This window comes from Phocoena phocoena, chromosome 11 (genome assembly GCF_963924675.1).
Source record: "Phocoena phocoena chromosome 11, mPhoPho1.1, whole genome shotgun sequence".
NCBI classification, from domain to species: Eukaryota; Metazoa; Chordata; class Mammalia; order Artiodactyla; family Phocoenidae; genus Phocoena; species Phocoena phocoena.
In genome coordinates this window covers 74242542-74259980 of record NC_089229.1, presented here as the reverse complement: position 1 = coordinate 74259980, position 17439 = coordinate 74242542, and the positions used below count along the sequence as shown (strand labels likewise).

At 37.3% G+C, this 17439-nt stretch overlaps 1 protein-coding gene across 1 annotated transcript in view; it reads right to left on the bottom strand.

Annotated features, from left to right (window-relative positions):
- The window catches only part of CPNE8 (copine 8), a 327485-nt gene that overhangs the window by 211641 nt on the left and 98405 nt on the right, over positions 1-17439 (bottom strand). Inside the window, exons 5-6 of the mRNA XM_065888187.1 lie at positions 17383-17436; positions 3443-3482 (exon numbers count right to left, since the gene is read on the bottom strand). Coding sequence (XP_065744259.1) covers positions 3443-3482; positions 17383-17436 — 94 coding nt within the window. The remainder of the gene's footprint in view (positions 1-3442; positions 3483-17382; positions 17437-17439) is intronic.

Below are 17439 nucleotides of genomic sequence, written 5' to 3'. Positions count from 1 at the left end.
GTTTCCATTCAGGAAAGGAAATGGGGTAAGATTCATAAAGAAGTGAAAACTGAACAAGAAACATCAGTTCTAAAGGGGTGACTTTCTGTGATTGACTCAGGGCTGTCAGAGCTTTCCAAGACCTCCTCTGGGTAGGGGTTATCACTGCTCTCTAAAGGTATAACTACAGCTTTGAGTGCAATAGGCCAGGTGGAATATCTCAGAGCTCCTGTATTTGATGGAAGTAGATTTAATGTGTTTAAAGTTAAACACAATTTGTTTCTCGGTTCCTTTTTAAAGGGTCTCTAAAGCACTGTGTTATGGTATTAAACAAGCCAATATTATGTGTGCTGTTAATTATTTATCTTGATTCTCAGTCATTCAAGAGCTAAGTGTGTCTTCTTTTAAAGAATCATTTCAGGGCTTCCCTGGTGGCGCAGTGGTTCAGAGTCCGCCTGCCGATGCAGGGGACACGGGTTCGTGCCCCGGTCCGGGAAGATCCCACACGCCACAGAGCGGCTGGGCCCGTGAGCCATGGCCGCCGGGCCTGAGCGTCCGGAGCCTGTGCTCTGCAATGGGAGAGGCCACAACAGTGACAGGCCCATGTACCGCAAAAAAAAAAAAAAAAAAAAAAAAAGAGAGAGAGAATCATTTCAGAAACTTGAAATGTTTTTGTCATAACAAGGATCGGGAAAATTATATGAAAGTTTTCTAAATAAGTACACTGTGTTGATGATTATTCTCATGAAGATAATACAGGCAGAGGAGCAAAATTGGGATGGAAAAGGTCATTAAAAATACATTTTTGATATATTTGAATTTTAGGCTTCTGCAGAATATCTACCAAGGACTATCTGACAAGCAGTTGGAAACTTAGATTTTCTGGGGTGTACAGAGGGTACATGAATCATCAAGATAAGACAGGTAAATGACTGAACTCTCCCAAAGAGAGTTTATACAATGAGATGAGATGAAAATTGAAAATAAAGCCATAAGAAGCACTAATATTAAGGAATAGGAGGAGAAAGAGAAACTAAAAAATAATAGGTACTGAATAAACAGAGAGGTAGGAAAAGAAGCAAGGGAAAAATTTCCATGGAAGTCAAGGGAGGTAGGTATTTCAAGAATACAGTAGTCAATCGTGTCCAAAATAATGGGGAGATCAAGTAAAGTAAAGAATGAAGGGAGGCCACTACATTTTGATCTAACCTATGTCAGAATAGTTTAAGCAGAAATGAACATGAGAATACAGTAAAGAAATTGAAGGGAGAATGAAAAGGAAGTTATGATAGAAACCCAGGCTGTTTGATAAAGAAGTATGGTGATGAGAAGATAGTAAAAGAGATATCATGACAGTAAAACAGAGTCAGGATATTTACTTATGAAAAAAAAGCTATTCTACAAAAGAAAAATATTTGAAAAGATATGTACATTGATGGCTTCTATAAGACATACCTCTTACATAAAAATATTTAGTCATTACTGATTATTAAAGGAAGACATAGTTAATCATGTTTGAGGTACCTTCCTATCCCATATTCCATATACTATGTCCTGAATATCAATGGTAAGGACTACATGTTAGTAGTAGTAGTCCTCACACTCACCCTCAATATATACAACCCCATGAAAATGTCCTTAACTTCTCAGTTATTATGCTCTCTGAAGACTAGTCTAAACTGAGAAACACTGAGAAATTATATTCAGAGAGAGTGGGCACTTGAAAGTCTATGCCCAGTCAGTGTTAGGGAGGTCATTTTCCCTATGTACACAGGATGAATAAACAGAGAAACTTGGTCTTCAGAGAGAAACAGAATCTCAGAGAAAAGCCATAGTGAAAAGAATATGTGGCTTTATTGACTGAGAGAGAGAAACAGAGAAAATAGCTGTCTCAGTCCAACCCACCATGCCTGTTTCTAGCTGCAATTCCCATACAGCAAGTTACATGTCACATTTATGAGATGCTCCTAAATCCCTTCAATAAACCCCCTCCATGTGAGATAAGTTAATGCATTTTTGTTCCTTGCAACTAGATAATTTTGACTAGAAAATGTGGTTCTTTTTCTGATTCTTCCAATGAAGTTTCGAAAACTTCCAATACAAAGCTATGCAAATAAGTTTTAAATGTCTAACTACATGCTATAAGTCTTATCTTAAGGAGTAGAAGGGTATCATGGCAACTGCAATGAACTTTACTTATGGGAAGTAATGAGCTTGTTACAGCATTCTTTTCAAATTGTACAAAGACTAACCTTTGAATCTTTCTTCAAATGATTCTGCTCCATAACAGAAATAAATATCATACCTCCTTTAATGAAGGAAAAGATCAGTAAATTGTGATTTTTTTACCACCATGACCAGGCTTCCAGTTTTCCCAAATCACCTTGGGATCACCCCCTACATCCCCTCTCTCTTCTCTGAACTATGACATTCCCTGTCTGTAAACTACACAGGAAATTATACGTATCTAGATAGATAGATAGATAGATTGATCGATCGATCTCCACCTATTCTAGCTAATAGCCTACAAAAAGAGAAAAATCTCACCTTCTGAGCCTCTGGGCATGAACATTAGTCTGGCTGACCTCGCAACACTGGCACAGCTACCAATTTTACATTTGTATACTCAGATTTCACTTAAAACCTAGTTAAACCCCTTTCAGAATACTCTTTTCACCCCCATCCAGCCCTTCCTATTAGATATGGCCTAATTCCAAACTGGCCAATATTCCGTTGATAAAACCACCAGTGCTTAGCCAAAGAATATCACTCTCATCCCTCACTTCCCACCACCTCCTCTTTTTCTGCCTAACTCTGACACTGTTGCTGCTCCTGAACCTGGAAACTCCCCAGATAACAGTTGTTGCCTGGTGAGTAAATCTCTTAAGGAAACGGAATGGGAAGATCAGAGCCCAGAAAGGAAAAAAAGATAGTACGTGACTGGTGGATGGACTCCATGTCTGTGTTACTCATCTTGTACGCTCAGAAACTGCCATGGTACCTGGCATGAGGAGGTACTTAGAAAATACTGTTGAACAAATGAACTACAGGGACAGCAGAATAGCAAATCACTCTGCCTACACCCTAGTACTTTCCATTCTCTCAAAAGTGAAGACTCCCAAAAAGACATAATCTTACTATTTCATCTTCTTAACCTGATCCAACTTTGAACATTATAGGGAACTGACATCATTTCTTTAAAAAAAACCAAATATAACAAATAAGTAAGATTAATCCATTTCACATACTGAAGATATCTTTCTTTCAATAAGCTTCTCCAAATGTTATTCTAGTGTTCTTTAAAAATGTTATTTATTTTCAATGCATTTATTACATAAGTTGTGGACATATAACCTTAATATTAATCAATCAATATTAATCAATCAACATAAATATCAATCAAATCATGATATTATAATTTATATTTGCAACCATCATAAAGAATATAAAAATATGAACTTACATGTTTTGACAAGTTGGGACTCTTCGAATCAACATCATACCTAAAAGATTAAATATAAAATTTAAATTATTTCCACAAAATAAAGTTAGAGAAAAATGTCAGTATATCCCCCAAAACATAAATAAAAAATGAATCAAAATTATATGAATAGGGAGAAAAACTTAGCAAATTTAGAAATTTCTCATAATCTGTGGCCTGCATACCAAAGGTAGAATTCACAATCCCTGGGTGCTTTTATTTCTACAACTTAAGTAGAAGTCCTAATATTTTCACAGTCATGAATTCTTCTGCTCGATAAGACAAGTTTAAAATTTCCCTTTTCTGTGAATCAATAGATTCCTAATAGCCGTAAAAACTGAAATTTCCCTTTTAAAACAAGTGCGGATAACAGGCTATCATTTGTTATAATTACATTATATATAAATATATTATATTATATCATAATTCTTATTTAATATCATAAATGTTCTCATTAATTTTGAAATTTGGCCAAAGTAATGACATATTATATTTCCCCAATCACAGAACTTGGGGAAACCACGTATTTTATGGAAAAAGAAATGTATTTATATAGGATTATTATATGTTCTGTTTTTGATCAAATGATTTCTTAAGGAGATCCTGGAAAAACATCACCTACTGTCACTTTAGCCCCTTGTTTTAAAAAAATTTTTAGAAACAGAAAGGCTGTTAATAACCAAAACAATCTCAATTTACTGAATTCTTAAATAGGAAAATATTTGTACTGGTTCCAGTCTTTCTCCCAAATCATATTCCTTTCACATTCTTTGTGCATAGCTTCCTACCAAAAATTAACTGCCTTTTTTTAAAGGTTTAAGTCTTCCCTCTCACATAACAAAAATGTTTCACAGAGAAATGAAGCATCTAGTCAAAAAAAGGCAAAGAAAAAGAGTTCACTGAGTGTACTGATTCTGGGCAGAGGTGCACTTACTCCATAGCAAAGAATGTTTACCACAAACTGGCTTTAAAATTGTGTGATGCAAATACCTGCTTCAGAAGAATTACAAATTACTCTTCTTCACGTCAGGGAATTTTGACACTCTCAACAGCTGTAAACTAGAATTTTGAAGCAACAAATTGCCAACATCTACTGAAGACCTACAAATATTAGTTAAAAAATATTTTTCTTATTCAAGAAATTTTTCTTGTTCAAAACAATTTCTAAGTGTAAAATTAGCAACTGTAGCAATATCAAAGGTAAAACTCTGCTCTGCTGGCTCCTTCTCAAGTATCATCCCTGGAAACCATTTTCTATAAAGGGTTTAGTGTAGACTAGGGAGAAATAACATGGTATATTCAGCTCAGTTAAAAAAGCAAAAAGAAACGTATTTATGTTTTCATCACAAAGAGTTTAAGTATCCTCACATACAATCCTCCTTCATTGTCTTTAACAAAGCTTTTAATGCTATTACCTCAAAAATAGGTAATTTACAGCATACCTCTGAAGGCTTTAAATAATATGCTGGATTACAATGCACTTGAAATTACCATGATTTTTCTTCTAAGAGAATTTTCCTTCTAACTTTTCTAAAAGTATCACTGGTTTTAATCCTCACAAGTCAGAACATAAACACAACATTCTAAATAGTTAAAAATATATCTGTGTGCATGGGGGTGGGGCTGTGTGAATGTGGGTGTCTGTCTATGCTTATAAGTGCCATAATCTCCTTAAGTAAAAGAGAATACACTGCAAAGCAGAAGTTCAGTAGTTTACCCCCAGGATGGTACACTTGTGCCTAAATGTACTAACAGCAATTTTGTAAACCATTTCATCCTGTTGTTGAAATCTTATTAGTAGACTACTGAATTGGCAGTAACTGATTTGAATGGCTCCTAAGGATTATGTTTTCTAGTGGAGGGTAACAGATGTTGACTGGAATTTTTCCTGTATTTCTGAAATTCCAACTAAGGTCAAAGCTGTAAACAAAAGATACTAAGTTTCTCTTCACGCTTAGCTCACAGATCCCATTGAGTCACTCTCATTAGGGTCAGACCCTTCTCCACAAAGCTTACTCATGAAGTGACAGGCTATTCCTTACTTCTGAGGGGACATCAGGAGGTTCTTTCCAATCCCTAAAGCAAGGTGAAGGGGAGCTCCAAAACCTAGGGTGATTGTATGAAGAGGAGAACAGCATCTGGTTTCCCTGCCACTTAAAGAACCTGCCTATAGGTCCATCCTAGGATGCCAATGGAAGAGAATGTTAGCTGACAGTGTTAGGAAGTGCCTTCTAAGAGCTGAAGAACAAGGAACAATGTCCTTTTGAAAGCAAGAAGGACCCTCTGGGGCTCCTGGGTATGGAAGCCTTTCCATTTCCCCCGTTCTCATTTGTAGGGAACAGACTCCAGCCTCCATAAGCTTCCCTGAGTTCCAAAGGGCAGATTACAACAGTTGCTAATCAAGGAAGGGAGGGGATGCAGAGACAAGGGAGGAGCAGCAGAGAAACAATAGTGCAGCCTTGGGGCAGGGCCCTGGTTCACCCTAAAGGAGTACACATAACAATATCTTTAAGCTCTTTATAGGATTAAAACTTCCAAGAAATGGAAGATGTTGGAATTATTCATTCCGGAGAAGACCACCTGAGGCCAGATTAAAGGAATCAGAGAAGCACATCAATAGATTACCTGAGACCAGATTAGAGGAATGAAGGCCTTGAACACACACTAATCTTATCAGGAACCCCACCCTTGAATCCTTGCTATAAAACTCATCAACAAATCTTCCCAGGTTGGGACACAACCTTTCAAGAGCAGCAGCATTCTGTGTCTCCCTTTGCCTGGCAAAGCAATAAAGCTATTCTTTTCTACTTCACCCAAAACTCTGTCTCTGAGATTTGATTCAGCACCACTGCACAGCTTTTTAGTCCCCTTGATATGTGACCCCTGTGGCCAGTATCCTCTAAGGTCTAGGCTTTGTAGAACCCACATATCTGCCTCCCAACTCCCCTAGCTTTCTGCTCTTCCACTCCCCTTCTCTCCTGCAAGTAGTTATGATAGAAGCTCCAAATGAGGGGAGAGAAAGTGAAGAGTTTTGGATTAAGTTTGAGATTAAAGTTTTAAAATGAATAGTACATAACTATTAACAAAATGAGATGGTTCTGATAAACAAAAGTGATTGAAAAGTCATGCAATTAGACCTTGGCATTGTTAAGGTAGCCCTTAACCAATGGGAAAAACTGGAATTGGCAGTGTTGGGACAATTATTGGAAAAAATAAAGCAACATATTTTCCCCCAAAGTGTTGAGAATCTTCAAAACTAGATTATAATAACATAATATACTCCATAATTATCACCACCTGATTTATCAAGGAGGAAAATCATCTACTAGGTAAGTCAAACCTACACTTATAACTCCCTTGTTGTTCTAGGCTAAATGGAAAAACAAGAGCAAAAAGAATTATATCTGATTTCTTACATTCTCCTCACATACTACATAGTGATACAGCTACCCACACTTCTTGCTCAAAGACATTTCTGTACAGCTGTTCTGCCAATAATAAAATTTTCAACTATGACAACAAAGTAATTTATAAAGTACCTATACTATTATAGGTGTAACAGTTATATAACAAAATAAATAAAAGTTTATGACTTTATCTGTGATATATACATAGCATGATGACAGAAACCATGTCTCTTTAATGAGTAAGTACACATCAAATCAAAAAGGCAGGAGAATTTTACAACTCATAGCTGATAAACTAATCTTAAAAATATCTCAGGCAAATCACCATAACAATAATTGTGGATTAATAAGAACTTACAGGAATTTGGGCCACTGCTGCCAGGAATCAGGAATACATATTCATTCATTTTCTTTCTCTCTCTCTCTGACTACAATTTTCTATCAGCATTGAAAGTTAACTAAAAATACCTCCCCAAAGCCATTTCTCAAACCTTCCATAATATGCAATTGTTTAGATGTTGTACTTCCAAAGCTTCTTTTTTATTGTTTTCTAGAATTTTGTAAAATCAATACACAGGTTAACTAAATAAAACACAATTCTGAAAACCATTTACACCTATCTGTTGGCCAATGTAGACTACTGCACTATTCAGCACTGCTGTTCCTTCAAAGGGACATGTTACTGTAAACATGTTGGAGTATTTGTGGTAGTGCTCTGAGTGATGCACATTGGGATTACAGGTGATTTTATTGACTACTTTATCCTTTTCTCATTTCCTAAATTTTCTACAATGAACATTTTCTCCTAGGACTAATACATTGCTAAGACAAAATTAAAAAACTAATCATAGTTAGGTACAATGGATAAATAGGTACTCATAACTAGAGAACAATTACACTGTTCTTCACATTTATTTAGATAGATATGGTGGAAAAATCACAATGTTTAAAAAAAAGAAAGAAAGCCTGCTCTCCCAGGTTATATGAGATACTTACAAAAGTGCGAAATCAGAAGAAATTATTTAAAGTGATATCAAAAATAGTACATAAACTAAGAGAATATACTTGTTACTTTTCTTGACAATCTTCTCCAGGTATCCCCTTCTGTGGTCCTAACTGTCTGAATTTTTTAGAGATCATATAAAATTGAAATAATATTATTTGACTCAAATTTCTGAAATTAACCAAATACATTCAAAAGTTTAAATGATAACTTATTTAACTCAAGTTTGCAATATGCTTTCACATTTCAAATATGACACAATTTCTATGAGAAATCCTGTAAATTTTAGAAAAAAGGAAAAAGCTGAAGAAGTTAAAATATATCATTTACCTACATTAATTTGGTACTTTATTTCTTCTTGTTACACTATGATAAAATAATACAACATGTTCCCATTCTAATCAAACATACTAATTTCCTATATATTCTTACTTTTGCTTACTTATATTAAATATATTCCATTACTACATTCACTGTGCAGTAGAACACTTCAAACATTTACTTTCATCAGTATTAGATAACCAAGACAAAAATAAAAATTCCTCAGTCCAGGCATTATTTATTCTCTTCATAAAATTTTAGACATTCGGGCTTTGTACAATTAAATTATAAACTATTTTATGCAAAATTTAATTCTGTATTGGAAAGCACAGATCCAATGAACATGTTAATTAAACTATCCAGGCCTCAGTTTTCTCATTTACAAAAATGAGATTGGGGCTTCCCTGGTGGCGCAGTGGTTGAGAGTCTGCCTGCCGATGCAGGACACGGGTTTGTGCCCCGATCCGGGAGGATCCCACATGCCACGGAGCGGCTTGGCCCGTGAGCCATGGCTGCTGGGCCTGCACGTCTGGAGCCTGTGCTCCGCAACGGGAGAGGCCACAGCCGTGAGAGGCTTGCATACCGAAAAACTAAAATATATATATATATGAGATAACTCTGCCTCAGAAATTTATTGTATTGGTTAAATCTGTTTACATATAGCAATGATTCTATTACAAACTGTGAATAACAGCAGTAGTATTACTATCATGAACCACATCTTTTTGTCTGTACTTACAAAACTTACTCTCAAACAGTATGAGCTTCCATAGTTATTTTACTTAGTTTATAAAAAACTGGAAGGTATTAGTAACAAACATATTAAACCATCTAATCATTCTTTTCTTCCATATTTCCACCAGTAAGCGTGCTGAAGTTTTGTTTTTTTTTTTAATTCCATGAATCACATACAGTACAATATTACTGATTTATCACAAAATATTAGAGAAATACGTTGTTCTATCAATGGCCTAACTTCCTTCCTACCTTTAAGTCTTCCTTGTCCATGCCAAGCATACCTGGTGAGCTTGACAAACATGGTATAAGTATCAGGTGCTTCACGAACCTAATATATTCTCATTTGAGTCATTAGTTTGTCAAAGTAACTCTTGAAATGGCATTTGGTAAAATAGACATAATATTTAAATGACTAACCAACACCAAGTTCAGTGGAATTATATTTTCTTACCTGGACACTCCTTAAAATCCATTAGCTTCCTTAGTCTCATGTTCAGTAGAGATGAGCACGTGACCACCACTCTGTGTACAGGTAAATCATTCTTTACCTACTTCTCTCCAGAATGACCTGACCAGCTCTTAATTTTTGCTCTCTGGTCTACTGACTAACACGTGATTGCTATCATACTTTTTAGAGCACCATTTTCCTTCCTTTCCTTCTACTAAGGCAATTCTATAATAGCCACAATTATGAATGTGAAATGACGTGGACTTAAGAAACCAATACCAGGAGGGCTAAAATTAGACAACAGTGTGGGAAAGTGGGTGAGTACCACAGTTCACCTCTGTGGAACAAAAACTCAATAACTAATAATATCTTGTAAACAGACTGACTCCAGATTCTCTGTGGATAGGGAGTTGAACTTAAAGATAATATTTTAATATGTCTGATTCAGCATCAAAATAAAAAGAATATTAAAAATTCTAGCTTTATTCCAGGGAGAAGATGGCAGAAGAGTAAGACGCAGAGATCACCTTCCTCTCCACAGATATATCAGAAATACATCTACACGTAGAACTGCTCCTATAGAACACCCACTGATTGCTGGCAGAAGACCTCAGACCTCCCAAAAGGCAAGAAAGTCCCCACGTACCTGGGTAAGGCAAAAGAAAAAAGAATAAACAGAGACAAAAGGATAGGGATGGGACCTGCACCAGTGGGAGGGAGCTGTGAAGGAGGAAAGGTTTCCACACACCAGAAGCCCCTTCACGGGCAGAGACTCCGGTGGTGGAGGGGGGAAGCTTCAGAGCCACGGAGGAAAGCACAGCAACAGGGGCGGTGGGCAAAGCGGAGAAATTCCCGCACAGAGGATCAGTGCCAACCAGCACTCACCAGCCCGAGAGGCTTGTCTGCGCACACGCCGGGACAGGCGGGGGCTGGGAGCTGAGGCTCGGACTTCGGTCGGATTCCTGGAGAGGACTGGGGTTGGCAGCACGAACACAGCCTAAAGGGGTTAGTGCACCACAGCTAGCTGGGAGGGAGTCCGGGAGAAGTCTGGAGTGGCCGAAGAGACAAGAGACTTTCTCTTGCCTCTTTGTTTTGTGCTGCATGAGGAGAGGGGATTAAGAGTGGTGCTTAAAGGAGCTCCAGAGACGGGCGTGAGTCACGGCTATCAGAGCAGACCCCAGAGACTGGCATGAGGCGCTAAAGCTGCTGCTGCCACCACCAAGAAGCCTGTGTGCCAGAACAGGTCACTATCCATGCCGCCCCTCCCGGGAGCCTGTGCAGCCCGCCACTGCCAGAGTCCCGTGACCTAGGGACAACTTCCCCGGGAGAACGCACAGTGCACCTCAGGCTGATGCAAAGTCATGACGGCCTGTGCTGCCTCAGGCTCGCCTGCATCCATCCCCCTCCATCCCCCCAGCCTCAGTAAGCCAGAGGACCCAAATCAGCTGCTCCTTTAACACCATCCTGTCTGAGCAAAGAAGAGATGCCCTCAGGTGACCTACACGCAGAGGCGGGGCCAAATCCAAAGCTGAACCCCAGGAGTTGTGCAAACAAAGAAGAGAAAGGGAAATTCTCCCAGCAGCCTCAGAAGCAGCGGATTAAAGCTCCACAATCAACTTGGTGTACCCTGCATCTGTGGAACAGCTGAATAGACGACAAATCATCCCAAATTGAGGAGGTGGACTTTGGGAGCAAGATATATTATTTTTTCCCCTTGTCCTCTTTTTGTGAGTGTGTATGTATATGCTTCTGTGTGAGATTTTGTCTGTATAGCTTTGCTTTCACCATTTGTCCTAGGATTCTGACCGTCCAGTTTTCTTCTTTTTTTTTACTTTAAAAATTTTTTTCTTAATAATTATTTTTTATTTTAATTATTTTATCTTACTTTATTTTATTTTATCCTCTTTCTTTCTTTTAATTTTTTTCTCCCATTTATTCTGAGCCATGTGGAAACAGGCTCCTGGTGTTCCAGCCAGGCATCAGGGCTGTGCCACAGAAGTGGGAGAACCAACTTCAGGACACTAGTCCACGAAAGGCCTCCCAGCTCCACGTATATCAAACGGTGAAAATCTCCCAGAGATCTCCATCTCAACACCAACACCCAGCTTCACTCAACAACCAGCAAGCTACACTGCTGGACACCCTATGCGAAACAACGAGCAAGACAGGAACACAGTCCCATACATTAGCAGAGAGGCTGCCTAAAATCATAATAAGGCCACAGACACCCCAAAGCACACCACCAGACATGTACCTGCCCACCAAAAAGACAAGATCCAGCCTCATCCACCAGAACACAGGCACTACTCCCCTCCACCAGGAAACCTACACAACCCACTGAAGCAACCTTAGCCACTGGGGACAGACATGAAAAACAACAGGAACTACAAACCTGCAGTCTGCAAAAAGGAGACCCCAAAACAGTAAGATAAGCAAAATGAAAAGACAGAAAAACACACAGCAGATGAAGGAGCAAGGTAAAAACCCACCAGACCTAACAAATAAAGAGGAAATAGGCAGTCTACCTAAAAATGACTTCACAATAATGATAGCAAAGATGATCCAAAATCTTGGAAATAGAATAGAGAAAATGCAAAAACATTTAACAAGGACCTAGAAGAACTAAAGATCAAACAAGCAATGATGAACAACACAATAAATGAAATTAAAAATACTCTAGAAGGAATCAATAGAATAACTGAAGCAGAAGAACGGATAAGTGACCTGGAAGATAATATAGTGTAAATAACTATTACAGAGCATAATAAAGAGAAAAGAATGAAAAGAATTGAGGACAGTCTCAGAGACTTCTGGGAGAACAATAAACACACCAACACTCGAATTATAGGGGTCCCAGAAGAAGAGAAAAAGAAAGGGACCAAGAAAATATTTAAAGAGATAATAGTTGAAAACTTCCCTAATATGGGAAAGGAAAGAGTTAATCAAGTCCAGGAAGCACACAGAATCCCAAACAGGATAAATCCAAGGAGAAACACACCGAGACACATATTAATCAAACTATAAAAAGTTAAATACAAAGAAAACATATTAAAAGCAGCAAGGGAAAAACAACAAATAACACAGAAGGGAATCCCCATACGGTTAACAGCTGATCTTTCAGCAGAATCTCTGCAAGCCAGAAGGGAATGGCAGGATATATTTAAAGTGATGAAGGAGAAAAACCTACAACCACGATTACTCTAACCAGAAAGGATCTCATTCAGATTGATGGAGAAATTAAAATCTTTACAGACAAGCAAAAGCTGAGAGAGTTCAGCACCACCAAACCAGCTTTACAACAAATGCTAAAGGAACTTCTCTAGGCAAGAAACACAAGAGAAGGAAAAGACCTACAATAACAAACAAAAACAATTAAGTAAATGGGAATAGGAACATACATATCAATAATTACCTTAAATGTAAATGGATTAAATGCTCCCACCGAAAGACACTGACTGGCTGAATGGATACTAAAACAATACCCGTATAGATACTGTCTACAAGAGACCCATTCAGACCTAGGGACACATACAGACTGAAAGTAAGGGGATGGAAAAAGATATTCCATGCAAATGGAAATCAAAAGAAAGCTGGAGTAGCAACTCTCATATCAGAAAAAATAGACTTTAAAATAAAGATTATTACAAGAGACAAAGAAGGACACCACATAATGATCAAGGGATCAATCCAAGAAGAAGATATAACAATTGTAAATATTTATGCACCCAACACAGGAGCACCTCAATACATAAGGCAAATACTAACAGCCATAAAAGGGGAAATCAACAGTAACACATTCATAGTAAGGGACTTTAACACCCCACTTTCACCAATGGACAGATCATCCAAAATGAAAATAAATAAGGAAACACAAGCTTTAAATGATACCTTAAACAAGATGGACTTAATTGATATTTATAGGACATGCCATGCAAAAACAACAGAATACACATTTTTCTCAAGTGCTCATGGAACACTCTCCAGGTAGATCATACCTTCGGTCACAATCTAGCCTTGGCAAATTTAAGAAAATTGAAATAATATCAAGTATCTTTTCCGACCACAATGCTATGAGACTAGATATCAATTACAGGAATGATGTGTAAAAAATACAAACACATGGAGGCTAAACAATACACTACTTAATAACGAATTGATCACTGAAGAAATCAAAGAGGAAATCAAAAAATACATAGAAGCAAATGACAACAGAGACACGACGACCCAAATCCTATGTGATGCAGCAAAAGCAGTTACAAGAGGGAAGATTATAGCAATACAATCCTACCTTAAGAAACAGGAAACACCTCAAATAAAAAACTTAACCTTGCACCTAAAGCAATTAGAGAAAGAAGAACAAAACAAGACCAAATTTAGCAGAAGAAAAGAAACCATAAGGAGCAGATCAGATATAAATTAAAAAGAAATGAAGGAAATGATAGCAAAGATCAATAAAACTAAAAGCTGGTTCTTCGAGAAGATAAACAAAATTGATAAACCGTTAGCCAGACTCATCAAGAAAAATAGGAAGAAGACTGAAATCAATAGAATTAGAAATGCAAAAGGAGACGTAACAACTGACAGTGCAGAAATACAAAAGATCATGAGGGATTACTACAAGCAACTCTATGCCAATAAAATGGACAACCTGGAAGAAATGGACAAATTCTTAGAAATGCACAACTTGCTGAGATTGAACCAGGAAGAAATAGAAAATATGAACAGACCATTCACAAGCACTGAAATTGAAACTGTGATTAAAAATCTTCCAACAAACAAAAGCCCACGACCAGATGGCTTCACAGACAAATTCTATCAAACATTTAGTGAGGAGCTAACACCTATGCTTCTCATACTCTTCTAAAATATAGCAAAGGGAGGAACACTCCCAAACTCATTCTATGAGGACACCATCACACTAAGAACAAAACCAGACAAAGATGTCACAAAGAAAGAAAACTACAGGCAAATATAACTGATGAACATAGATGCAAAAATCCTCAACAAAATACTAGCGAACAGAATCCAACAGCACATTAAAAGGATCATACACCATGATAAAGGTGAGTTTATTACAGGAATGCAAGGATTCTTCTATATACAGAAATCAATCAATGTGATATACCATATTAACAAATTGAAGGAGAAAAACCATATGATCATTTCAATAGATGCAGAGAAAGCTTTCGACAAAATTCAACACCGATTTATGATAAAAACCCTGCAGAAAATAGGCATAGAGAGAACTTTCCTCAACATAATAAAGGCCATATATGACAAACCCACAGCCAACATCATCCTCAATGGTGAAAAACTGAAAGCATTTCCACTAAGATCAGGAACAAGACAAGGTTGCCCACTCTCACCACTCTTATTCAACATAGTTTTGGAAGATCTAGCCACAGCAATCAGAGAAGAAAAATACATAAAAGGGATCCAAATCGGAAAAGAAGAAGTAAAGCTGTCACTGCTTACAGATGACATGATACTATACATAGAGAATCCTAAAGATGCTACCAGAAAACTACTAGAGCTAATCAATGAATTTGGTAAAGTGGCAGGATACACAATTAATGCACAGAAATCTCTGGCATTCCTATACACTAATGATGAAAAATCTGAAAGTGAAATTAAGACAACACTCCCATTTACCACTGCAACAAAACCAATAAAATATCTAGGAATAAACCTACCTAAGGAGACAAATGACCTGTATGCAGAAAATTATAAGACATTGATGAAAGAAATTAAGGATGATTCAAATAGATGGAGAGATATACCATGTACTTGGATTGGAAGAATCAACACTGTGAAAATGACTCTACTACCCAAAGCAATCTACACATTCAATGCCATCCCTATGAAACTACCACTGGCATTTTTCACAGAACTGGAACAAAAAAAATTCACAATTTGTATGGAAACACAAAAGACCCCGAATAGCCAAAGCAATCTTGAGAACGAAAAATGGAAGTGGAGGAATCAGGCTTCTTGACTTCAGACTATTCTACAAAGCTACAGTAATGAAGACACTATGGTACTGGCACAAAAACAGAAAGATAGATCAATGGAACAGAATAGAAAGCCCAGAGATAAACCGATGCACATATGGTCACCTTATCTTTGATAAAGGAGACAAGAATATACAGTGGAGAAAAGACAGCCTCTTCAATATGTGGTGCTGGGAAAACTGGACAGGTACATGTAAAAGTATGAAATTAGAACACTCCCTAACACCATAAACAAAAATAAACTCAAAATGGATTAAAGACCTAAATGTAAGGCCAGACACTATCAAATTCTTAGAGGAAAACATAGGCAGAACACTCGATGACATAAATCACAGCAAGATCATTTTTGACCCACCTCCTAGAGAAATGGAAATAAATACAAAAATAAACAAATGGGACCTAATGAAACTTAAAAGTTTTTGCACAGCAAAGTAAACCATAAACAAGACCAAAAGACAACACTCAGAATGGGAGAAAATATTTACAAATGAAGCAACTGACACAGGGTTAATCTCCAAAATATACAAGCAGCTCATGCTGCTCATTAACAAAAAAACAAACAACCCCATCCAAAAATGGACGGAAGACCTAAATAGACATTTCTCCAAGGAAGATATACAGATTGCCAACAAACACATGAAAGAATGCTCAGCATCATTAATCATTAGAGAAATGCAAATCAAAACTACAATGAGATATCATCTCACACCAGTCAGAATGGCCATCATCAAAAAATCTAGAAACAATAAATGTTGGAGAGGGTGTGGAGAAAAGGAAACACTCTTTCATGTTGGTGGGAGTGTAAATTGATACAGCCACTATGGAGCACAGTATGGAGGTTCCTTGAAAAACTACAAATAGAACTACCATACGACCCAGCAATCCACGACTAAGCATATACTCTGAGAAAACCATAATTCAAAAAGAGTCATGTACCAAAATTGTTCATTGCAGCTCTATTTACAATAGTCAGGACATGGAAGCAACCTAAGTGTCCTTGAACAGATAAATGTATAAAAGAAGATGTGGCACATATATACAATGGAATATTACTCAGCCATAAAAAGAAACGAAATTGAGTTATTTGTAGTGAGGTGGATAGACCTAGAGTCTGTCATACAGAGTGAAGTAAGCCAGAAGTAGAAAAACAAATACCATATGTTAACACATATATATGGAATCTATGAAAAGAAATGTCATGAAGAACGTAGGGGTAAGACGGGAATAAAGACACAGACCTACTAGAGCATGGACTTGAGGATATGGGGAGGGGGAAGGGTAAGCTGTGACCAAGTGAGAGAGTGGCATGGACATATATACACTACTAAACGTAAAATAGATAGCTATTGGGAAGCAGCCACGTAGCACAGGGAGATCAGCTAGGTGTTTGTGACCACCTAGAGGGGTGGGAGGGAGGGAGATGCAAGAGGGAGAGATATGGGAACATGTATATGTATAACTGATTCACTTTGTTATAAAGCAGTAACTAACACACCATTGTAAAGCAATTATACTCCAATAAAGATGTTAAAAAAAAATTCTAGCTTTAGCATCCTGAGTCTTGGAAATATGAGTCCACAAAGAGATAAAGGGAGCCATAGTTAGGCAGAGATCCATGTACTATACAAAGAAGCAGCTGAGAGAACCAAGATCTGGGAAATGTCAGCTATGGGAGTATATGAGGATCACCTTGGAGTGTAAGTAGAAATTTTAAGAAAACTACTGAGGGATAGGATGGTTTGAAATTATGTCCATATATACCACCCAGCATTTCGAGGTGGTTAAATCACTTATATTTTCAATAAACAGGTAGAGAAAATCTATAAAATGCAAAGCAATGCTGGGGACGGTGCTCAGGCCACACTCTAAATAGAATTAATCTGATTTCCTGTTAATATAATCTAGTATTTAGTACATCCATAGGACCCAACCTTATGTTATAGATGTAGTCTTTAAAAATCAGTTTTTAAAATGCAAGTTTTACTGGAACTTACAAGTCAAAACGAAGATTCTCTCTTTCTTCAAAAAAGTAGTCCAGAATAAATTTTCTT